At 35.9% G+C, this 25,485-nt stretch overlaps 1 protein-coding gene across 2 annotated transcripts in view; it reads right to left on the bottom strand.

The window, feature by feature from the left end:
- ANKS1B (ankyrin repeat and sterile alpha motif domain containing 1B) overlaps window positions 1-25,485 on the bottom strand; it is a 411,850-nt gene that overhangs the window by 195,468 nt on the left and 190,897 nt on the right. For both annotated transcript variants that reach the window (XM_059846720.1, XM_059846716.1), the window contains 2 exons: window positions 17,752-18,332; window positions 15,769-15,841 (listed from right to left, as the gene is read on the bottom strand). In XM_059846720.1, coding sequence (XP_059702703.1) covers window positions 15,769-15,841; window positions 17,752-18,332 — 654 coding nt within the window. The remainder of the gene's footprint in view (window positions 1-15,768; window positions 15,842-17,751; window positions 18,333-25,485) is intronic.

Genomic DNA, 25,485 nt, shown 5'->3' with positions numbered 1-25,485 from the left:
CTATCTAATGCAGAGAAATTATCTATCTATCTATCTATCTATCTATCTATCTATCTATCTATCTATCTATCTATCTATCATATTTGCTAACATATATTACCATGCAGCAAGACTGCTTGAAATACAGCTAGTCTTTCCAGATTTTGATTTTCTATTTCAAATTAATAGATTTTGGGAATTTTTTTTTTTCTAAAGACATTGGGATAATAAAATATATATATATATTATATAGCATTGCAACACACATGACTTCAGTCAGATGTATATCCTTGTCTTACAGAACAGAAATACCAGATGCAGCTTACTGAATCACAAGGAATTAGTGAAGAACAGATGGATGTTTTACTGCAAGACCACAGGATCAACTGCAGTGGATCAGAGCACAGCTTCATCTAGCTCATCCAGCTTCCTCATTCATCAGCTTCAATCACAGTGGCTACTATTAGATGACTACAGAAGAGCATAAGAATAAGATGGACATCCAGCAATACTTTCCTAGCATTTGTCAGCTTCCAGAAATTTGCAACTAAACGTCTTCCTGAAAGAGAAAGTTTCCTTATGCTTAATTGTCCTTCATGTATTTTTCTGGCAGTTTGGTGGTTGAAACATGGTCTAAGAAAGAGTCATTCTTATTCTGACTTCAAGGGAAGTTAATAATATTTTCTGAAAAAAAGGAGTTATTGTCTCAGAGCAATTTCTGTCCTTTTCTTGGGAAGTTTTATGGGATAATAGTAACACTACACTCACCACCTATGAGTAATCATTTTCACTGCTTTCGTCTAGTAAGGAAAAAAAAAATCCCCTTGAAAATTTACATGACACCATGACCAATCAAAATATTTTACTTAATTCAGTAAAAATTTTAGACTACTGTTAAAAGATAGTACACTGAGTGCATATATATAAAAAATGTATACTACAAAGTCTTGCTAAAAATACTAAGGAAGCTCAACCCTTTATCCTATAATTCCTGGCACCATAAACCCAAATTTATGTAATTTCAAATTTGAGCAAGTCTTTTTACAGCTCTGTGCTAAGCAACACTGGACTAGCAAACAAGCAGAACTAGGTAACACAGAACTGGGTAACAGAGAACTATTTGAAGAAAGTGCTTAAAAAAAGATACCTGCGCAGAGATATTTCAAGAAGTTACATACAGCTATAAAATAAAATATAGCCTTGATTTCATAGATTTGGTAACTGCTGCAAGGTCCTGTGAAGAGCTGTGGAAATGAGAAGACTGTCCTGACACATATTTTTGAAATTCTGAATCATGAAATGATACATGATGGAAGATTAAAGACTTCTCCTGAGGTTATTTTATAAATCAGATTCAACCTGAGGCAGCGTGGTGCTTTTTTTTCTGGTTGCATTTGCCTAGCTGGGTTCAGAGTCTTCCTTGCCCCAGTGCACCTGATTTCAGAGTGAACTTCTCCTTTGAACAGCTGATCAGGAGATCAGCTTCTCTCCTTTCTAACTTCATTTTATAATTAATTTTATATGCTCTCTGTTTATCTCACTTCTTGTTCTTATAAATTATGGTCATTTGCTCTTTCATCATCCTTCACCTCCACCTACTGAAATTTATTGTTTTGTTTCGCATCAGCCTTTTTCCTTTTCTAATCTTTTTCTTCCACTTCCCCTTTCAAATATTTTAAAACAGGTAAAAAAAATGTTCATTTAAAAATGAAATAACTTATCTCAGATTAAACTACCCCAAGATTTCTTTTGAGTTAAGACTAGGTTGGATTTGGTATTTCAGGTAATACTAACTTAACTTCAGTGGTCAGTGGAGCGTGTCACCAGCACCTGGCTCTGCCCACCAGGGGCAGACATCTCCTTGCTTTTTAGGGAATAACTATCCATCTCTGCTTCTGACAAAAAGTCAGGCTCTCAACAGGAACTTGCCTTATTACACACAAACTCTATAACCACCTTCTGTAATATTTATCCCCTACTAACACAGGCTCTGCAGCACCACAAGAAAACTGCAGCATCTTTCAATGAATAATAAAGACGTTACTTGAGTGGGTGGATTGCTGGCACAGCTCTGGCAACTCACTGGACTGTTTGCATATGGATGAGCTTATATAAACCCAGTTCATCCTGTCTGTGAGCTCCCTCATGCCAACGGCTCTATTCTCACTCTCCCAGCTCTGGAGCTGAGGGTCTTGTTTCAAGGACCTGTGCTAATGCTTACAACACTGCAAATACCTCTTGTGGCATTGTACTTAGTCCTGCACGGCTTTTTTTTTTAGAAATTGCAATGATACAAACGTAACTCCTCAGACAAGTTTCACAAAATGTACTCCAGGAATGATTCCTTACCTAGTTCATTTGTCAAGGCTAAAGGATCTCAGCTTGAGCTCAAGTGGTCCTGCAGGTACAGGTTAGCAGAAAATGCACTCATCAGACTAGTTCCACCGATATTTTATAAAGATTATTGCGGGTTAATGACTATTTCCCACACTACAAGGTAGACCAAAACTTGAGGGAGTTCAATAAGCAAACCCAACACCTAGATGTAGCCTCACATTCTGGTTTAGAGCTGTTTAGCCACATTTCTTGCTACTCGTTTCAAAATTTTCAAGTACATGGATTTTCTTCTTGCATAAATTTGAGAAGAATGGCTGGGCTCTATATAAATTCTGTATTGATACACAAATAGGGGGATTTGTGTACAAAATAATGTATTCTTTAGAATTGTGCTCTATGAAACACTTCAAATAGCCTAGCAGAAAACAAAAGTAGCACAAAGTAGCTGAGATAGGGCATCGCACTCTGTAAATAGAAAAGCAAACAGCAGAGTTTGTAAGAAATATTTATCTAAACTCACACATGAAGTGCAAGTATTTATTGTCAATGAATAATAAATACACTTTAGAAGTAGCTACCAGAACAACTTTAGACTAAATGCTATTTTTGGAATTTAATGGAAATTCATATTATCAATCAATAATTTAACCTCAGCCATTCTCAGAACTGCAATAATGCAATAACCTAAAATAAAGAGGAGCAATGGATAAAAGTAGAAAAACAGTTTTGTAAAATTCCTGGAATCATGAGTTATGTTGTAGGGCTGATAAGTAGCATATCACAAACAATTTTTGAAAGATGTGAAGGCATTCCGATGCAGCACCCTCCTGAATACAGGGCAATGAAACAAGAAAATACTGATCCTAGCATTAAAATCATGAACTCAGGTTAACAGTCTGGGTTAGAAAGTAAATGAACTCCCTTTAATAAGTTCAATATTCTGAATTACTTCATTTTCTGTAGGTGGAATGAAAACTAGAAACAATTTGATGTGCTGTAAATTCTATAATAAGCCAAAGATTTTTCAACTAGCATGTGATGTTCTTGTGATTACTCAAAATGTGATTACTAGAAATATTAATCCAAAGATTCATATCTATTTAAATCCAAGGACTACTAGAAGGAAATATGAGTGAATCAGCTGAATTTTCAAGAAAACACTATTAATACTGTTTTAGTAGACTTAGATCTCTATATTATTTATGAAAGATAAACTTCATCATAGTCTCACTTGCCACAACATCACCAACCATAACATATTTTTGAAAGTAACACTCCGAGCATTTCATACAAAACACCACCAGAGATACTGAACAAAGCTTTAGAGATTTATCATTAGCAATCACACATGAAAATAACAAACTGATTATTAAAGCCAAATCTGTAAAACTGATTTTAGAAGTTAAGAATATTCTGCTGCCTTTAAAGTATTTTCTGGCTACAGGCTGCAAAAGCCTCATTTTTCATCAAGTATTTTTAATACCATTGATGTGCTGATTCCAATTCTGAATACGTTTCTTCAACCTGGTATTGAATTTGATTCTGCTTTAGAAATAAACGCTGTTCAATTTAGTTAAACAAATTGAATAAAATATTAACATACATGTGTGTAAGGGGCTAGATAGTTGCAAGGTTCAGATTAAAAAGCAAAGAAAAAGCTGAACCTAAACATGTGATTTCTAAAACTTTCAAGTAATCTGATAATTCTTTTCACGTCATTTATCGTGTCTTGAAAAAAAACACCTCTTAACCTCTGGAATTACAGCAGGATGATTATTAGAGCATTATAGAATGGGGGCATTGTTGGCTTGTTACTTTTTAGGCACACCAGCAAGCACTCTGGCATTAACTTTGTGAAATCCAGCCAAACTGTTTTTGTGGAAACTCCCCCCATACCATTATTTCTCAGTGGAGAGACAGGCAAGACCTCAGTTTTACTGGAAATGACTTTGAAAATGGTTTTTTTTCCAAGTTCTGAAATCCATAATCTTCCGTTGTTGATCCTTTTATCTCTTATCTAGATGGACCAAGCTTAGACATATATTCAACCCTATGGTGGAAAAAGATACATGCTATACATCTCAGTGGCTTGAGGGACTGGTCTGACAGAGGAGAGAATTGACCAGGAAGAGCAGAGTGCAGCATTAACATCATCCTCAGAAAAGTTTTTGAATCCACCCAAGTGTTAGGAACCCACTTATTAACCAATAGAACCCAGGAGGTTATATGAGCCATACTATTTTTTAAGCTACTTTCACAACCAACTAATTTGAGATCTAACATGATTTGTTTTTATCAGTGTGATTTTGTAAGGTTAGGGCCTTAGGGCAGGCATATCCAAACTTTTAAAGTGAGAATAACTTTTATTCACTTACTTTTGATTTTCTGTAAAGAAACATAGACAGTTTTTCTAAGCACTGTCCCCAGACATGCTTAAACATCATACTACTGAATTCTCCATTTTACTATTATTTGTCAGTATTTCTGAGCATCATGCCCTTGGAAGTCACTGAAAATCTGATTTTCTGAGTTTTGCATTCTATGTATTCATACTATTCTGCACTCTATCTCAAAAAAAAATACTAGAAGTGTATATAATATAGCTCTATATCATGACATATTCACATACACATCTTCTTTGTAACTCAATATCTCTCACTTCTTCTAGAAGGAAATTGTATAATTTGAGAATATTTTAAAAATACTGAAACAAGGCTTTAATAACCGTGGTAAGCACACTATTTGAATTTCCACAGATTTGAGTAGCATTCAAACTGTACATAAATGGTTCACGTGTGTGGTCACAAAGACTTCTTTTTTAACCATATTTAACAATAGAATGGATGGATCAGCTATTAGTTTAAGAACAAAATAAAAGAAAGAGATGGTAGGGATTCAGCATCATTCCTCTTTCTGAGAATAAGTACTTCTAGAAAATATAAAAAAAAATCCATTTAGATCCAACAACATTTTCCAAAGAAGAATACATTGTTTGTATTCTGTGAGGGGAAAAAAAAAAAAGTCTGGTTACTCAGAAAAAAATGGCACAGCAGACCAGACTGCTGATGGTTTTAATTTTTATTTTTTAAAATTGAGAAAATTTCAGTATTGAAATAGGGCCTAATTTCCTATGCTGTTTTAACAGCATGTTACATCCGACGTGGGAAAATACCTGAAAAGTCCCAGCATATTAAGTCAGTCCAAATGACAAGTCAATATTCCAATTAAAAGAGAGTTTGTAGAAGACTCCTCTGTTCAAGCAGTTCCGCTGCAGACCAGGTCTGACAGCCAGTAGCAGACTACACCAAAATTGACAAGAATTAAGCTATACATTTACTCTCTGATGGATGTCAATATTTATGACATTATAGCTCCATTTTCCTAAGTCTCTTTGTTTGCTATCAATATTCTCTATTCCTTCTAGAAGACATATGACAGAAATCATTTATCCAAGTCTGTGAATATAAAGACCAAATTGCTTTGCAACAGTTTTGGAAAAAGAAGCCTTACACTAAACACAAAAAGCATGGACAGAGATAAAAGGTAAATATTGATTGGCACTCATAGAGAGAGTGGAAATGTAAAAAGAAAATGTATCAGAGTTAAAGACTACTTTGGTAAATATGGTCCAATGACTTACATTTTTACTCTATTTTCTGCTTAGCCTGAGTCTTCCATTGTAGTAGGCTGTTTCAAAAAAAAATGGTTTATGAAGAATATAGAGCTGAATATTACATTTAAGACACTACAGGGTAAAATTGCTAATATAATAGGAATACTTGAGTAAAATAAAATAAAATACATGCCTGCAGATTTGCATCCAACTCCCATTGCATTTGTTATAAAACATAGGTAAAGGCTTTACAATTATCTTGCAGTTTGCCCAGTTTCTGTAAGGTTTGTGTTGGGATTAAATGAATCATTAAAACAGATACATTTTTATCTCTTGTTTAGGTTTTTATGATGTAGAAGTAAAAAAAAAAAAAAAAAAAAAAAAATTTACCCCAATTATATGTGATAACTTCTGTAGAATTTATATGATCTTTAGGTAAGTTCAGTGGCATGCAATACATTAGGACTATCATGTCCCCAGTAAATAAATGCTAAAAATATTTCTTCCTAATATTTTATAGCCACATGCCTTCTGTTCTCCACTATTTTATGATCTAGATGATTACATACACTTAAATTGCCATTCAAATAATTTGAAATGAAGATATTATTAACAGAAACAGAAAGATTGGCATGAATAATGCAGGGGCAGAAATGCATATGTGAAAACACCAGAAGAGACAGTGCCTCAAAGAGTTAAAGGCATGGTCTGTACTGATAATGAAGGACACTGCTGGCATGGTGAAACACTTGGGAATATGTTCCTGTCAAGAGGAGGAGTGTGCTCTGATAAAACAACAGCTCAGACAATTTATCAGCAGAAGACCCTGCACTACAGCAACAACATTATGGCACATGGCATGTGATATTCATCTTTTTGTTATTCCAAAGGATGGCCTAAAATATCTGAGAAAAGGAAGCAAAAACAATGAGTGCTACTGAAGGAAATTTTGGATCCAAAGGGCCATACCACAGCAAAGGTTGATTCCTAAAGGTCTATGAAAAAAAATTTGCTTGTCCTAATCAAAAGGAATCCTACCACAACATTCAGAAGTGACCATGGACAAGCAACTTGGCCATGCACACAGGCACCCCTCCTTGCTCCTGGGTACTGAGTGTGACAGGCTCCATATGAGAGTGGGACTGACTGAAAACCGTTCCATCTAAAAGAAAAGTCACTTCTGCCTTCCCTAACATTGCATATTGACTTTGGTTATGCAAATTGCCCCCAGCTGTTCTGCCATTGCAAATGAAAATTCCACATTCCAGTTGTTGATAGGACACAAGGAAGGGCAGAACCAAACACAAATGTGTGGCTCCCTTTGCTAAAGCACAGTCCTGTAATTGTTGCTAAAGAGTTCAAAGACTTGCAGCTTAGTGATTTTAGACTGTGTGTGCATTTCCTATTGAGGAAGCATCAAACAGCACTGGCAGCAGATACCAGCTGCTGGAGCTGCCTTGTCTCATCAGCTAGAGAGTCAGGTTTCTTCTGTCTTTTTTGCCATCTATGATACTACAGGTATTTTGGTCTTTTTGCACAGCATACCAACTTCAAAGGGAAGCTGGGAGAGAAGTGGTGTTATCCTTATTGTACTGTCTGGTTGTTGGGGTTGGCTATTGCAAAATTACAGTTATGTGTTCAAAACTGTAAGCTTAAGAGGTGTCCTTCTTAGTGAGAAGTTTCATGGCTTATTTTATTAAATTCTATTAATTAGGTCCACTTTATCAAAGATCTTATTTTAACCAAACGGAGATTTAAAAAGGACAAGGTAAATGCTGCAAAACAGGAACTAAATTACAAAAAAATATATACTTTTAAGTCTATAATGTACCACTGTGAAATCTGCCTTATGTCAACATGCCTACACATCTCCAATTAAAATTCTGCCTTAAGTACTTATATTTTATCTGTTTTCAGCTCTTGGAGGAGGGAGGATATTAACAGCTTTGGAGGAAAACCACTTTGCCAAAACTGCAACCATATGGCAGCAAACAGAAAAGGGCCAGCCTAACAAGGCTTCGTTTAATAAAATAAAGTTTGACTTTTCAGTTAATATATTAGCTTTTATAGGCAGAACCACTCCAGGGATGATGAAGGCTTCATGTCTGAACAGTGGCATTGGGGACAGGGGGAAGACAGAGAGGAAACCAAAGCATGTAGCTTCAGGCAGTCAAGGGTTGTGCCCAATTTCAGTTGTCTTACAGCTGTACAGGGCACAACACGAACCCTTATTCTTCTCAGTCAGCTCTTCTGGATGTGGGCCCACCTGATTCCATCTTTTCCTAAGCTGGTGAAGTCACGTCTATTTTATTCTCCCAATCTTTGTGCTCAAAGTAACTTCCCTCACAAATCTGAAAAGTAAAATTTCTTAAAATTTTCCCCATACTGCAAAGGAGAAATCATCAACAATAGCTTTGTTCATATCAGTAGAGAAGGTAAATAAAGAAAGAAAATAACTTTTGTATGATGACTGTCTACAAGTTTTATCCTGAAATGGAAGTTTGAGAAAGAACACTATAAAATGTGTTCTAATTCAGTGCTCTTTGACCTACTGTCAGTCCCTGGCATTAAGTTTGGACTACATAACATTGAAACCCAAACAGTGGGCACATCAAGAAGCAATAAGGTCTTGTTTGTACAAAAAACCTGACATAATTGTAGGTTTATTCAGAGTACAGCACAATGCAGTGGAGTCCTGCTTTCAAATGAGATACACCGAGTGCAGTCAACTCAGGCATAGCCTTCAGTGTTCCAGAGTCCTTCTGGTTTCAAAACAGCCCTGAAAGAGCCAACCCATGAGTCTCTCTGAAGCTGTACACATGAGAATACATACTGCTAAAGTAAATACTCCACAAGATTTGCTAGCTTCCTTGAAAGTCTTTTTTTTTTTTTTTAATGTGATGTGATTCTATTTCATATACCTCTTCCAGTAAAAAGCAACATTAATCTTTGAAAGGCAAGCTCTCAGGCTCTGTCATTGAGCAAGGTTTGTAGCCTTGATATTGATATTAAGGCATAGATGCTGCAAGTGGTGCTAGGATTATCTCCAAGCACAGGAAAGGGCACTGCTCCCACAAAAGGGCAACACAAAACCCTGAAAAATACAATCTTCCTAAATGAAATAAGAATTGTTTATTTCAGCTGTAACAAAAAAAAGTTATGACGAATGTTTCAAAATAAAATTTTACATCAAGAAAATTAAGTTATTTCAGTAAACTCTATCCTTTCTGCCTCTAGGTGGAACAATGAGAGCACTCAAGGGTAGGTACATTATCAGCTGACCAAAAAAATCCTGACTTGTATATGCACAGCAATTGTTTAGTGCATTTATGGACAGCATCCAAAATAGAATTTATGATCAGTAGAATTATGAAACTGTAAATCACCCTCCATGTGCTAGAACATATTTGACATAAGTGACTCTCTCAAAAAACTAAAATGATAGTTGACTGTTTTGATGTGGAATGACTTTCAACAATTATTTTCTTACTCATTATTTTAACTACTCTGATTTGACACAATTCTAGCTTTAATCATGATGATGATATGATATCCATTACCAATTTTAGTTTGGGTTTTTTTTGAAGTAGATTATTTTTTATTATTCCCTTCCAAGTGATTTGCAAATATAAGTAAACCCTGAGTCACACACCTGCAAACAGCAACCAAGCTACAACTAACACAGGTCTACTGATGTGTATGTCTTGAAAGACTTATTGTTGGAAAAAAAATCGTTTAGAATTAGGCAAAGTTAATATGAAATTTTAGTGTTTCTTCTTTTTACTTTACTTTGTAGATAGGCTCCTTCTAAATCATGTTATTACAGTAGTCACACAATCCTTACGAAATAGACTCTAAGGGGTATAAACCAGTGATCTGTTCCATTCTGACTCAAGCCAAGGTCAGCTATACACCAACTGTTATTCTTTCTCATTCTGGCAACTATTCAAAAGTCTTGCAGATGCTTCTGGATGTAACCAAAGTTATAATCTTCCTAATAATAATAATAATAATCTATTTGGATGCTCCACTATATCACCTTTATAATCTTGTCCTGAGGAACAGAGGGAGATTCATTTTAGGTAGTTTTAGACAGCAACATCTGAGGAGCTCCTCTAAGACCCCAGTGCCATTTTGCATGCTTCAGACATTTAGACATGATGACCAATAACAAACCAAGTGCCTGCTTATCTAACTCAGCATTAATGGCTCAGATGTGCTCACAGTCCACACTCCAGAAGTCTGAATTTAGACATCACCAATAAGATTAATCTCTCTGACCTACCATTACTTTCATTAAGCTCATGCTTTCTTAATTAATTTGCAAGAAAAACCCATGGACAGTGTCAAAACCCTAACTGAAGTCCAAATACTGGACATCCACTGTTTTTTCCCTTACCTAATATTTCCTATCCACTCCTAGAAGAGAATTAGATGGCTTTAATAGGTTTGCTCTTGGGAAATCCATATTGTTTATTACTTATTTCTTCTAGCTACTTAAAGTAGTATATCTGTTCATTGACTTGTTTATTAATTGAAAATAATTCCCCACATTATTCTTTCTTTCCTCTTTTGAAGATAAGATCTATTTTATTCTTATCTAGTCTTCCGGTACCTGATATATCCCTCATGAAATCTCACAGAAAGCCACTAATAGGCCTAAGTTTTCCAGACAGTTAAGAAACCTAACCTATATAATCTTTCCTTATCTACAATTGAGGTTTTAGCTCTAGGATTAACTGTGCATGTCATATATTCACCAACAACCTCTACAGTAAAACTCATGCAATAAAAAAATCACTCTGTGCTTTTCCCTTCCCTGCTCCTACTCCATGCACCCTTTCCTTTCCTCCAGAGAGCAGCTCTCCCTAAGGTACTGAAGACCTCTTTGCTCCTCTTCTATTAATGCACTAATACAATTATGTTATATTAAATCTCTTCTCACTGAGTGCTTTGGCACTTCTGACATAGCTCTACACATGTGTGCTATTCCACCATGTTTAGTTAAGAGAAATTTTCTTCATTTTGCCTAAGGTGGAAGAAGGAGGAAAACTTAGCTCAGCTGGCCTTTTCACTTTCTTTTCTTCACACTGGTAATGATTGTACTACGGTCTTTTGTAGATTTCGGTTGAAAACCCCACAGATTTGTCTTAAACCTGTTCCCTATATATTTCTTAAAATAAAATCTCTGAATTTGTTGACATCTACCTTTTTCAGCTTTTTTTTCCCCTGGGCAGTCTGTCAGTGCAATTTTTTACACAAAAATGGCAACTAGAAACCTCCATTACTACCATGTCCAATGTCTTTGGAAAATATTCAAGGACAAATATATCCTTCACTGCTTCCCTGGACACCAACAGATATTTAAAAGCTCTATCTAATCCTATTTTTGAGATCTCAAAGCAACTGGTTTTGAAATACAAGCCAAAAGTTCCTCTCTTCTTCCCTGCTTCTATATAACTATACTACTATTGTAATATATATTATAAAGTACCTACAATGTAAATTTTGCTTTCATATCCAATTAATTATTGTTTTCCGCATTAACTCTTCAGTTATTTCTCCTCTGTTCCTTGTTATTCTGTCAGTAGCATGCAAACAGCCAAGGTACCTTGCAAACTGACTCATGACTTTCTCAAGTCACTTCTTTAATCTTGTTTTAAATAATCCCGGGGACAAGATCTATGTTCAAGTTGGCTTATTTAAGATTATGATTTTTGTTCTTGCCAAATGGTTCTCATTTTAAATTTTAAAATGGTTCTAATTTTAAGCTCTTCTCTCTCTCAGGAGAGAGAAGAGTTACATTATACATGCATACGTACAAGGGTGTATCTGACTGATGCTAGACTTGGACATGAGATGAGAGACAATATTATCTTGAATCTTCAACTTCTTTATTTACTGCCACAGAGGCTGATAAGAACTTTTGATTTGCTAGAATAATTCTTATCAGTACCATTATTATTCTTTATCCTATGCTAATTATTGATGCAATCCTTTGTGGTTTGGAAAAATTTGACTCTTTGAAGAACCACATCAGCCATAATTTAAGTGCCAGGTGTTGCAGATGTTTCCACATCACCTTGAGTAGAAGATCAGTAGCCAGCAGCACCTTTTATTTCCTCTTGGTAAAAGGGATTTTTTTATTCCTTGGGCTAGTGTTTGGGGTTTTTGTCAGTTATCAAGAGTTGTTCTTACTTGTTTCCTGCTTTTACTTTTTCAGAGGACATCAACAGGCATCTTCCTCTCTGTAGTTTAAGTCTGCTCTTCCAGTACCTGTTCTGCTACCAAAAGGAAAGCTCTGCTTTAATTTTTTTGTTCCTGGATGCATGCTGTGGATGAAATCCTCATGAGCATACTCAGTTTTGAATCTCTCCTTTTACTGCTCCTCTAATTGCTTCTTAAGAGATTTCCCTGGAGATCCAAGAGAAGTCTTTCCAGATACCACCAGTAGGAAAATATAGGCCAAAGTTCTGGCAAGTCTATTCAAGAATTTCATCACAAGATGTCATCATTGTCTAATTTTAAGTAAAGGAATTTAATTATGAGCACACGAGATATTTCCTCTCAAATATTTTTTACTAAGAATGAGATAGTATGTAGTACAAAAAGCTCTTTATGATTGATAAGAGTATTTGGGCTTGATTTTTACATATTTTTTTTTTATTAGCCCTTCATGAAAACACTGAAGTATAATATGAAGTACAGGACTAAGCAAACACTAAAATGAATGATTCCATAGGAAGCTACGTTTACTCTTCAGTATTACCAGGAATTTTGTTACTTGCTAAAAAGTTATTAGACAAGTGAATTTGCCTGAATACAGTGCTCAATGATTTAGAAGCTTACAGTTCAACAGTAAAAGTTTCTTTTACTAACACACTCTGAACATTAAAAATATTATTTTTAAGCATTACTGGATAAGCTTTTTCCACATATATGCAAGCAAAAATTAAAATCCCTCATATTTATACACAAACTGATGAAGTATTTCAAAATTATATTATATGATACCGTATTACCTAATTTTTATTCCTAAGCATAGGCCAGACCTTTACCTTTGATTGTGCTATGTTTAAGGAGAAGCCTGCTAGCAGTGAGAAGTCAGAACTCCTTATTTCCTCCTAGATAACCTATTACTTGGTTATTACTTAGACAGTAAGAAAAATGTCCTTGAAGTATAACTTTATAGCAAATAATGGCGTCCCCAGTGGCAGGGAGAAATGATGCATCTGACTGTACTGATATTAGAAGGCTAATTGATTACTTTATTATATTATATTATTCTATACTATATTGCACTATAGTATACTACATCTAAACTAAAAACCGCACAAGCCCTCAACTCAGCTGCCCTGACAGGCCAAGGAAACAAAACCCCGTCACTCTGGGTAAACAATCTCCATACTGCATTCTACTTTGGCACAACACAGGAGCAGCAAATGAGATAAGAATGGTTTTGATCATTCTTTTCTCTGCTTCTCTCTCTGCTTCTCTCAGGCTCAGAGAATGTGAATCCCACATAACATGTCTGAAGCATGCAATGCATTTAATTCAATAATAGTTCCCTTTGCTTTGCTGCTTAAATTGTGTTTGACTGAATCTGGAAATGGCCAAAAGGAATGAAAAGTGGAATACATACATGTGAAGCTGCATATATTTTGGTCTATAGTAGAAAGACATGTCTTTATTGCAAGCTGCATGTAAAGCAAAACTGATAAAATTTAAGGAGAGATAGTTGTATTTTGATTGATCATAGCTTGATGTCTTAATTAAGAGCAAAAACAAATTATCATCCTAAACTAGCTAAAGACCGTTGACAGGAAAGAAAAAAAATGTTTGTGTTCAGAAAGCTGCACACTGAATAGAAAGTAAGGACTCAATGTCCACTCTGGGAAAAGAAGCAAAGAGAAGATCTTCTGCCATCTGCAAGGGCTGAAACACCAAATGCCGTATTTCTATATCAAGAAAAATAAGGTATGCAGTAGAAGTACAAAATGGCTGATGACAAGAGTTGTAAGATATTTTCTGGTCTTAAAAAGCAGAAAATGAAAAGCAGTGGTCAGTCATGGGAACAGATAGACTAGTATTTACACATCACTAAAATATGGAAATTTTCAAACATATACTGTTGCTATTGTCTCCATTTCATGGCTTTTACTTGCTCTGCAGCTTCTTACCCTACACCCAATTTTGCCTTTGATGCCTGTGTGCTGCTGTGGGAAGTTGACCCTGGCTGGATTCCAGGTGCCCAGCAAGCCACTCCATTACTGCTCTGAGCAGGACAGGGCACAGGAGAGAGTAAGACAGAAAAACACCCCTTGGGTCAAGATAAAGGCAGTTTAATACAACAATACAAAAGAAAAGGTCTGTGTGAAACCAAAGGAAAACAAAAGATTTATTCTCTATTTCCTGGTGATATCCAGCCGGAGATATCCAGCCTCCCTCTCCTTTTTCTTAGCTTTTATTGCTGTACAGCCCTGTATGGTATGGAACATTCCTTTGCAGCTTGAGTCAGCTGTCCTGGGTGTGCTCCCTCCCAAGGTCTTGCTCACCCTCTCCCCACTGGTGAGGGGGGAATGTTGGAGAGGCAGCCTTGGCGCTGGTGGAGCACCAGGGTGTTTGACAGGTAAACACCTTTCCAGCTACCCATGCAAAGAACTGTGAAGGCTGCTGTGGGAAAGACAACTTCATCTCCTGCAGACCCAGTACAACTACCACGATAAAATATAAGACACAGAAAATCCTAAAGTATTTAGAATAACTTCAGAAATTATTCACTGCCTCCTAATGAGGAGTTTGTCTGTGAACAGCGCTGTTTTCCAACATTGCAAGTTGCAGAAAGAACAGACTGCCAGAACAACATGCCTAGCATTTCTCATGATTTTGCCCCTTGCTCTTTTTAGAAAAAAATAAGCTGAGTTTGCTTGTTTTATCTGCAATTATATTTGCATTCAAATCAGTTATTTTTTCCTTATCCTAGATCCCCTTTTCACTGCAAGCTATGGTTAAAATAGCTGTGTCAATTATATTTAATTGATAAGACACAGTTTCATCCTGTATATATGTAATGCTCCATGAAATGGACAGTTGTTCAAATAAATCCTTTTCCAAATTTTAAGTGATAAGGTACAAAACATCCTGCCCTACATATAAACCCAATGCAATTTTTAGCAGGGATGTACCAGTACAGCTGAGTAACACAGCTTTGCCTCAGGACTAAATTATTTGGACATGCAAGTCAGTTTTCCCTCCTTGAGTTAGGGAGAAGACATAATAAAATGCTTTAAAAATTCTTATCAGCACAGCTGCACAGGTTTATGCTGACAGACCAACAGGCTAAGCATGACTTAGGGATCTTAGTAGCAGAGGTTTTCAAATTTTCCCATCATTGCTAACACCAGTCTGTCAGCAACATTTTCAGACCTGTGTCAAATATTTCTTCAAAGCAGCCTTATATAATACAATTCTTAAAAAAAGTGTCACCAGTTAATGGATTATATATACTAGAGTTCCATCATTCTAAACAAAATCTCATCTGAAAATGATTGTAAAATACCCCCCTAGAAGAAAGGCTTCAATACAAAGACATTAATGGAGTATTTTTTCTGGTAAGATTTCAAAACAACATTAATGACTCCAATATGCTATTTAAAGCAACAGCTCCAGGACACTGGGCCTAATGCATCTCTAACAGTAAACAACACAGATTCTGTTCGTGGTTATTCAAATAACTACAAATTATTTCAACACAGTGGGTTACTTAGCAATGTCTTATCCACAGTTTCCCTATGGACAATTACGTCAAAATTAAACAATAGTTGCTTGTTTTTCCTTACTTGTGGCGTGATCTTTCATCTCCCCCAGTCCAGTATTAATTCCAGCATCTATTGAACTCATGATTTTATCAATCTACAAAAGAGAGAACAGTGAAACAATTGTGGGATCCCATCTTCAGTATTTTATTTTAGTTTTTCATGCATAGATTTGAGGCATTATTACCCTAATTAGGAAAGAAATAATCAAAATTGTAAAAATGCATAAATCAAAGGTAGGCAATTAATTTCTCCACTTTGATTTGGAGATTGCAATTTGATATGCAATTTTGAATGTTAGCAAAAATTACTGCTTGGGACTAGTATTTCTTTTTCCATGGTAGACTTCCTCACATAGTGATGACTCTGGTCATCTAGGTATCACCACTAGTGGTTTATTTAAGCAGTAATAATAATGAATTAAAAGAAAAAATCTTGTATGTTCCACAGTATTTAAAATACACACAATTAGATCAATTGTTCAATTAATATTTCCAGAGAATTTCCTAGCCCCCTTTTCTTTCCATCTGCCCCAAGGGCACTAAATAAGTATGAAACATAGTTGTGTCCCCACATACCACAGAACAACATTCTCTGTGAAACAACACTGCACTGATCCCAAAACTTACTCACATGTGTCTAAGGCACATTGAACTTACTAGGCCAAAGTCACTGTATCTATTTTATTTTCTGTAAGAACAGGACAAACCAAAAAGTGAATCAAAAGGTTGCTGTGGACTAAGAAGACAGACAAAGAGAAACACACTTTACTAAGCTTAATATTAGGACTAGTAGAAAAAGTATGTATTAGTCAGTGGTGACAGAGGAAAGTCTGGAAATTATGACAGAATCTGCAGACTGAGCATTCATACTTTATACATAAATATATACATAGATATATATGGCACTTCTTTACTTTTAAGATCAAACCTTGATGACCATGTAGAAAGGCAAACCTGGACCTGATTCTAATCAGGATTTTATAATAACACATCCAAGTTGTAAAGATCAAAAGCTGATATCCTTAGTACATCTTCACTGAGAGAGTATTTCCCTTACAAAAGTGCCTTAAAATGCCCTATCAAATCAGACACTTAGGTTAGCTTGAAACATTTTCCAAGAAAAATAACCAACCATATAATCAAACTCAGGGTTCTTTCTGAACACAATAGCACCCTGGAGATAGATGAATTTTCCCATTGTAGCAGTTTTAAAGAGAAATTCTCACTTCTTTGTAGGAGCAGCAAAGATCCAAACATTTCAAACTCTTAAATTACCTCAATGAGATGGGTACTTCTGTGTCTATGAAGAAACATTTACTTTCTTGAAATTCAGCACAGGAAAAAAAGTTAAACATACAGTATCTAAAAATTAATTTAAATTGAATTCTAAACCTAAAATAAAGTCTCTCATATGAGCAAGCATGTGCACTACAAATTCAGTGTGGAAATTTCTGTTAGTAGTCCTGAAGTCATTGCTGCTATAAGAGTATTCCCACTTCACACAGCAGCCAGGTATGTGCCAAGCATTTTGCACACAGGCTATGCACCAGTTAGAGGATATGATACATAAGGAGGGTTTGTAGAATGCCCAATCAACTCTCTACTGCTGCCATTTTCTCCTGGCTCTTGCTGATGGGCACTGTCATGTGGAAATTATTAGCAAATATGTAAACAATAGGCACAGTTACTAAGGATTTTACCAACATTATTATTGTCAGCGGTGAGGGCTTCAGTAGACAATAATTTCAGTGCCACAAAAAATTGCAGAATTACTTCTGGTTAACTTCATTCACTAGGGAAACAATAGACTTTATTGAGTGGGCAGCATTTGAACAGAAATGCTTTGCATTCTGTGCCAGCTGTTGAACTCCCATGCAGTACACTGTGACATTAGCAATGAGGTTTGCAGAGTGGAATATTCACTTTTTATTTTGTCTCTGAAACTGAAAACAATAACAGTGTCTCCACAAGACAACAGTACTTAAAAAATGAAAAAAAACCTTACTTCTTCCCACTCTGATGTGAAGGAAGGTGTTCTCTCCGAATTCCCTTTGGAGCACTGTGGCTTTGGTGTGGGTTCACTCCAATTGCTTCTTGCTTTTTTATCATTTGGTGGATGGGTGATAAGATTAGAATCAGATTTTGAAACATTTTTGCACAAATGCATTTCCAGCAAGGTCTTTGGTAAAGATCGTATTCTGCCCAGCGTGCACGCTCGCTCCACAAATCCCCCAGTGGTAATAACCCATTGTTCACTGATCCTTGGTGCACCAACCAGGGTATGATTTTCTGCTGGTTTATTCTTAGTATGAAATATGGTTCTGTTTACAATTGGTGGCTTTTTTTTCTTAACAGGAGGGTCAGAGCTGCTCTCTTTCCGTAGCTGTATCTGCTGCGCTGTGCTCTTGCTCAAAATGTTTTTCTCCAGTGGCCCACTGCACAGGTTTACTTTGCTGTACAGCTGCAGTGGATTTTCAGGTGGGTCACAGGCAGGGGATGATCCATGAAGTAAACCTGCAAACTGCTCAGCGGGGTGTCCTTCAGGAAGCTCACTTTCAGTGGATGTTTCACCCTGGCTACGTTGCTCTAAAATGAGAAAGAACCTTGTAAACATAAAAAGGTTATAAAATACTGCAAACAAAAAAAAATCCTTACTCCCCTCAAAATTACTTTTTAATGCTGCTTGGAACGTTCTTATGTAAAGAAACAAAAGGCAACTATGCCATGAACTGATTTATTATTCTCTTAAAAAAAAACCCTTAAATATGATTATTTTTTCCTGACTAAAATATCTGCTGGTAGAAGGACAGCCAACAATGCTCAGTGCTATATATAAATCCCATGAAAAAACAAATTCATAAGATAAAATAGGCCATTGCTATTCCATCAGCTTGATGATGTCTCTTTTAATTTGCTATTGAGTTGAAATGTTCAAAAATTATATACTTTAGTATGATGAATTAGGTAGGTAGTTTGTAGGTGGTAAAATACATGAAGAACCATTATTGTCACGAGTATTCTTAGTAATTTTTCTTTTTATAGCCATTATAATAATAGTGAATTTACACTATGATGCCTTTTTACTGACAGTCTCTAAGGAGTAGATCTGAGTGTTGTTTTTATTTTCAGGAACTTTTGAGAATAGTAATAGTAACCACTGGGAAAAAAGAACACAAAATCAAGTCTTTTCAAACACATTTAATATATAACTTGGTACATACATAAACACAAAAAGCAACCACAGAAAAATGCACTACTTTGGCAAGGTTTAGAGGGGATTATTTAAAATTTATGGCTCTTTCTTATGCTTGTTGCTGAAAGACCTAGGAGGAGGGGAAAAAAAAGTAGGCCTGAGCTGCCTCACTTAAAGTGTTGGTGTGGTTAACATTACTCTATCAATGTGGCAAAAAGTCAGCATGTTCTAGTCAGAATAACTGTGTGCCTACTAATGGTCACATCTCTAAAACTACTTTGTTAAAGACAAATAAATTTATCTCATTCTGCCAGAAGTTGTATGTTCTAGATGGACTCTAACTGTAGGACTGTAAGCACAGCAGTAGCTACCACAAGGAATCGAGCATAGCATCATGACATAATGTGCAAAGACATTGAGCAGTTTTCTCCAATTAACTAAAATATCTGCTGGCAAAAAAAAAAAAAAAAAACCCAATCAAATCTCAAAATATCCTTTCTAAAAGAAAGCAGTGCTTGACTTTATGAATGACAGAAGAAAGACTTTGGTGTGTAGCTCAAAACTTCATCAACTCTTTTACTAGTCAGCAGCTTAAAAATATAAAATTGTTTTTCTATGTATGATAAAATTCTAATAACCTAAGAAAACATACTTTTCTTCTTTGAGAAACAACCAACTAGAATATACACTTCAGACATTTTGCAACCAAAAAGATGTGAGGTGTTATGGAGAAAGGTTAAATGTAGGACATGACATAGCTTAAGGGATCAATAAACCCAGAAAAATTTGGTTTAGGGGAAAAATTCAGGCGAAAGAAGAGGACATGGGGCATCCTCTCTTTGATTTCTGAAAGTTGCTGATTTATACATATGTCTGCAATTTTGAAGGTGAATTCAAAATGAGGAATAAATTATGTAAATAATTAGTGGCTGTGATGCTTTTCCTTTACATGAAAAACTCAATAGCTGAGATTCTGCTCCAGATTAGGACACATCATTTTTCTACATGGATAAGAAGCACGTTAGCTCCCACCATACTCAGAGATCAGATTAATAAAATGAGTAAAATCTATTAATCCCTGTACTCTGTTAACTGGGCTAACTACACTGCCACTGACTTAAGGGAGAGAGCATTCAGTTTGTAGCCAGATACCTTCATGATATATCTGTTGTGAAGTGAATCCTATTTTGATGTTCCACACAGGTATCTCATAGCTGTGAATTGGACTCATTGAAGAGATAAATATTTTTGCCAGGACAAAGTATACCAGGAGGGAATAAATCAAGAAAAACAAAAGCTTACAGAACCTGGATTGCAAGAATTTCACTGCTAGCTTTGCTACGTCCATGTTACTAAATAGTACTGGCTAACAGCTGTGAGGATCTGAAGGAATTACTAGGCTCACGTCGTTTAAGTTAAACTCTCCTTCTCACAACACAGCTGGTCCATCCAAATAATTACTGGGAATAGTCTCTGGTCTCAGCTAAAACTTGCACTGTGCCTAGGCACTGTCTAGGTGGGTCTATTCAGTATTGGCCCAAAGACTGGCAAAATGCAAACAGTTTATGAGTACAGACTGCCAAGAACCACTGGCATCTCATGCCCTGATTTTGCTCAATTTATTACTGTAAACAAAGTAAGTTCTTATGGAGAACTCCTATTCCCCTGTGGTCAATTAATATATGCACTGAAAGTATGTGTGTGTGTGTCACTTACTTTCCAGCAGTGCTGCAGTGACAGCATATCAAAACATTAATTCTGGTTGTTTTGATAGTTGATGTGGCAGCAAAGATTCCAAATATATTGTATGAGCCTTTTTCAGTTTCATCTTTCACAACCCTTGCTGTACACATAAGTATATATATTCCACTTTAGGTATAACCTTCATCTTTAAAATACCCACACAAATACTTTGAGGAAGTCAGGAAAAATTAAAACAAAGGTTGCTTGTGCACCCATTAGTCTTCCTATGTGTTAGCAAGCACTCTATTTCACTTTTTATAAGATCACTACTAGTTTTCAACAATACCCTATTTCACTTAATGTTGAGAATGAAGTTTGCTTAATGAAGAAGAACTCTTCAACATTTCCATAGTATCACAGAACTGTTCAGTTCGGAAAAGGCCTCTAAGATCACCAAGTCCAACTGTTAAACCAGCACTGCCTAGTCTACCACCACCACCACCAATCCATGTCCCCAAGTGTCACATCTTCACACCTTTTAAGTATCTCCAGGGATTTATATAGGAGTGGTCTTATTACCTATTTACTGCACAGCATCTAAATTTTTCTTTGAATATCAAGTTCCTTAACAGCTTCTCAAATTTTTATGATGTCCACTATCTAAGAAGTTCACAAATATGAACTCATATATCCTTCTAAGGTGAGACTGTAATGTGATATTATGCTAAGTTGAAAAATGGGAGATAAGGCACAAGGATATAATGCTGAAAATGCAAAAATGTTTAGGAATCTTATTTGAGATTCCTCAAGATTTTCTTTGTTCAGAGTATTAAACATTTTTAAACACAGAATATTTTTGAAGCACGGTCACTATTCATTTCAGTAGATCAAAAAAATCAGCCCCCTAATGTGTCAAATTCATCATGCAAAAACCAAGGAATATGGTTAATGGCTACTTGGATAACCTTTGGTTATTGGCTACTTGGGTAACCTTTGGTCTGTCTTGACCAGAGTAAAAAAACCCCTGGCAGAGACAGAGAGACTCTTATTAAAGAGACTTTTAATAAGAGCTTCGTTAATTATGGTAGCAAAGTAAGCAAAGATCTTATAGCTGAGCAGTGCAAACCGCATCTATACTAGGCAACAAAAAAGACTGGGGCTGTCAGAAAATAAAAAAAATCCACGTGGTGATGACAAAGGTTAAGGAGCAAGGAGCATTGCATGCTGCACTGCAGCCCTAAAAGAGGTTATGCAGAGTGGTGCCATCTGCATCCCCGGACAGTTTCAAGACCTGGTTAGGAAAAGACATGTCTGATCTCATGGTGACAGTCCTGCTCCAAAGGAGAGGATGGACTAGAAATCCTCCAGATATCCAACAGTTTAATGAACCAATCATAATTCTGAATCTTCTGCCTTTTGAACTGATAACTGTTAAGGTTAATGTTCTTTGAATACAGACTTGCATTATTATTTTAGTTTCCTAATGCAGTTAATATTTAATACTTTTATGTTCAGCAAATAAGGAGAGCACAGAGATGGACTATAGCATTGCTCTTAATAGTACAGTAGTCTATCACTCCCTGTTGTGTTCTAAAGAAATCACAGAAGGAAAAAATAAACCACACAACAGATAATCATAAAATAATTTCCCAGAGTATGCTTCTCATTCTTATTCCAAGTCAGTATTTGTTGACCTAAGACCTGAAATGTGAGATGTTAAATAAGCTCCTCAAACTTCAACATTATCTAAAAATACAGACTCATTGTTCATGGGAATATCCAAGATCTCCATCTCAAGAACTAAAAGAATGAAAAGCTTTACATAGGATAATACCACTAAATAATAGCCTTGCTAAAATAGGCAACTTTATAAAAAAAAATTTAATCCTTGCTTTTAATAATTACCCATCTCTGAGATAGATTTTTTAAATTGCTGCATATTTCTGTCATAAATTTAAAGAAAGATGATACTGAAATCAATACTTCTTCTGAGGCTTAGTAGCAATGCAAAAATGTGATATTTTATATAATATTTTCTATAATATTATAATAGTTTTAAACATTTAAAATTAATTCTTGCTTTGAATATTGCTGTGTATTGAAAAAACCTCCATGCTATTAAACCATTTACTAATTCTTAATTTTATGTCTTCTTCTTATTATTATTTCAACCAACTTAACTGGCACTAAGAATTTATATAAACAATTACATTACATAGGTCTATACTCGGTGAACAGCCATTTAATAATGACAACTTTTTCTTCTCCCAGACACTTGAGTAAGCTTTAGGAGAAGGAACTTTAGGAAAGAGGGTGGGGATGCAAGAGAACAGGAGAAGTTCAAGCTCTTGGACTCAATCCCAGTGGAGAAGCATTCAGCTTAAAAGTAATTTTTTTTCTTTTTGCAAGTACATTTATTTTTGTAATTAAAAAAAAAATAGCCAACAGAAAGACATCTTGCTTCCTTACCAGATACTGCTTTTCTTACCACTTTATCTTTTTACTTGTAAAGAGTATCATAATACCAAAACATAAACAGATGTCATTTCTACAGAAGTTTAGTGTTATTACAAGCTCACGTACAGCTTATCCATCTGAGGATTACTTCTGAAAATCACTGTGATACTGCCATATCTGTGTTACAAGGAAAACATTTACATTTGGAACTACAAATAAATTCAGTTGTGCCATAATCTCAAAGACACAGATACATATTTCTATTATCACCAGTTTATATACAACCAAACTGGTATTTAGGCAGCAGATTGCAATTCAATCAGCTATTTATTCTCACACTGATGCACCCCAGCACAGTTGCTCGTGGTACATATATAGAACTCTATGGAATACCATTTCTCACTTTCAGTATTTGAGAGTTATAATTTACAGATGCTTCATCAAACTCAGATATTTTTTCCTGATTCTGACTCCAAGACTGCAGAGCACATTAAGAAAAGCAGAAGCATACTGAATACTGTGCATTTTGCATTCATGTAAAATTGGAAATCGTCTTATTCACATTTGTATCTCAAGAGATTCCATGTTCCTAACTAAAGTGCATTCAGGAGAATAACAGTTGTTAATAACACTAATGAAAAGAGCTGTAATAGATAAATTATAATGACAGAGTTAGATCTTTAACAGGCATTGCCGTTGCCATGGCACAATATTTCTAATGTAAAATAAAGATCCACTAGAAAATTGTTCTATAGCTATGGTAACAACTGTATTGTGACATGATTATTCTATTCAACTTCTGTTTTCATTTGATCCAGAAAGATGTTTTTAGCATCACACTTTGCACATGTGTAATATCTGCCCAAAAATGTATTCTCAACTCCCTATTCCCCACATTCAGTTGACTGCTAAAACCAACAGTCAGAACTGAGCAATATTTGGAAACTACCCTCTTATAGAAGGATGGGTAAGCATATCTCCACAGCAAAGATTGCTTTGCAAACTCTAGAATACCCTCAGTAGTGAGGACATCAGTTGTATTGCCAACGCGATATAAAAGGGGATGATCAGCAAGAAAAGGTGGAAGACCAAGAAAATTCATAGTATTTAAAAACAGAAGTAGCAATATTCAGGAAGGCTTCATTTCACACAGCAAACAGCATTGTGCTCTGACCAAGCTACAGCTCTTGAATGGTAGCACTTTGGCTGCAGATATCTTAGATGAGGCAGAACAATATTTTCTCACTTAAGTCAAAGTTATAGCAAGGACCTGGGAGATAGAACAAGATTGCTAAGCAAGGGGTGAAGACTGTGGGCTTCTACTGTCACCAGCAACAACACAGAAGAGGAGCAATAGTGTCCAGACAGACTGCAGTTTCTTCTTCTGGTTATTCCTTAATCTGGAGAAACCACCAAAAAAATGGTTGGCAAGGTTGCTGTGGATGGTCTCAAGGCTCTGTGCCCAGGTTTCAACACTGCCAGCTCCTCAAAACCCACTCCCTTAGAAATCACAGCGAGCGTCTCTGTGGGTTGGGAGTTTGCTCTCATAAGCTTCAAAACTGCCAATTCATCCCTCAGTGTTGCAGTCTGCACTTGACTTTGTTTTGAGGGGTTTTACTGCCTCATGGTCTCTACCTTCATCGTTTCCCCATGACCCACCAGGAAATGAAAAGATGAGAATGATTTTAAGGGAAAGAGATGGAGTTTTCTGAACATTGCTTGCCAGCATCTAACGAAGAAAAAAAGCTTTGGGTGAGGAAGGATTTATTACTGCTAATTCCAACCACATTATAATGCCTAAATATAGTTCTTGCCCAAATTTTCAGCAAAAGCAGTGTAATCTGGTGCAAACAGAGTTAATTTTAGCTCTTATTGAGCTGTTTTGTCTCTTCTGCACATCTTCAGGTTTTTTTGATACATGTATATTCTGTATTTGAGGAGGACATACATGTAATTTTCATAATCACATAAAGGGTTAACCTTTTACTGCAAAATTCAACACAGACAAAAATAAAGAGCTGCAGCTGCCACCTCCATAATGCCGTTTCCATGAGGATTTCTTTCTATGTGACTATATAAGGCTTGGTTCCTAGACATCTTAAAGACAGACAGGCTCTCATGAACCATCACATTTTACAGCACAAAATTCTGCCTTATGTCTGCACATCAAAATAAGGATTCTTCAGAAAAATAACATGCTAACATTTTTATGGACTAAACATATCAAACTGATAAAATAATGGTCAACATCCCTCAGGTGAAATGCTGGACAAATTCAACACTCACATTCAAGCAAAAATTCTGCTGGAATGCTTCAGCTTTGCAATGAAGCAAAGCAAAAAGAAATCCTCGTAGTGTGTCTGTAACTTTTAGTGAATGTTTCATAAGAAATTCTGAGAGGTGAAT

Source organism: Haemorhous mexicanus, chromosome 5, assembly GCF_027477595.1.
Source record: "Haemorhous mexicanus isolate bHaeMex1 chromosome 5, bHaeMex1.pri, whole genome shotgun sequence".
Classification (NCBI taxonomy): domain Eukaryota; kingdom Metazoa; phylum Chordata; class Aves; order Passeriformes; family Fringillidae; genus Haemorhous; species Haemorhous mexicanus.
Note: the sequence above shows the minus strand (reverse complement) of the source record. Positions and strands in the feature narration are given on the sequence as shown.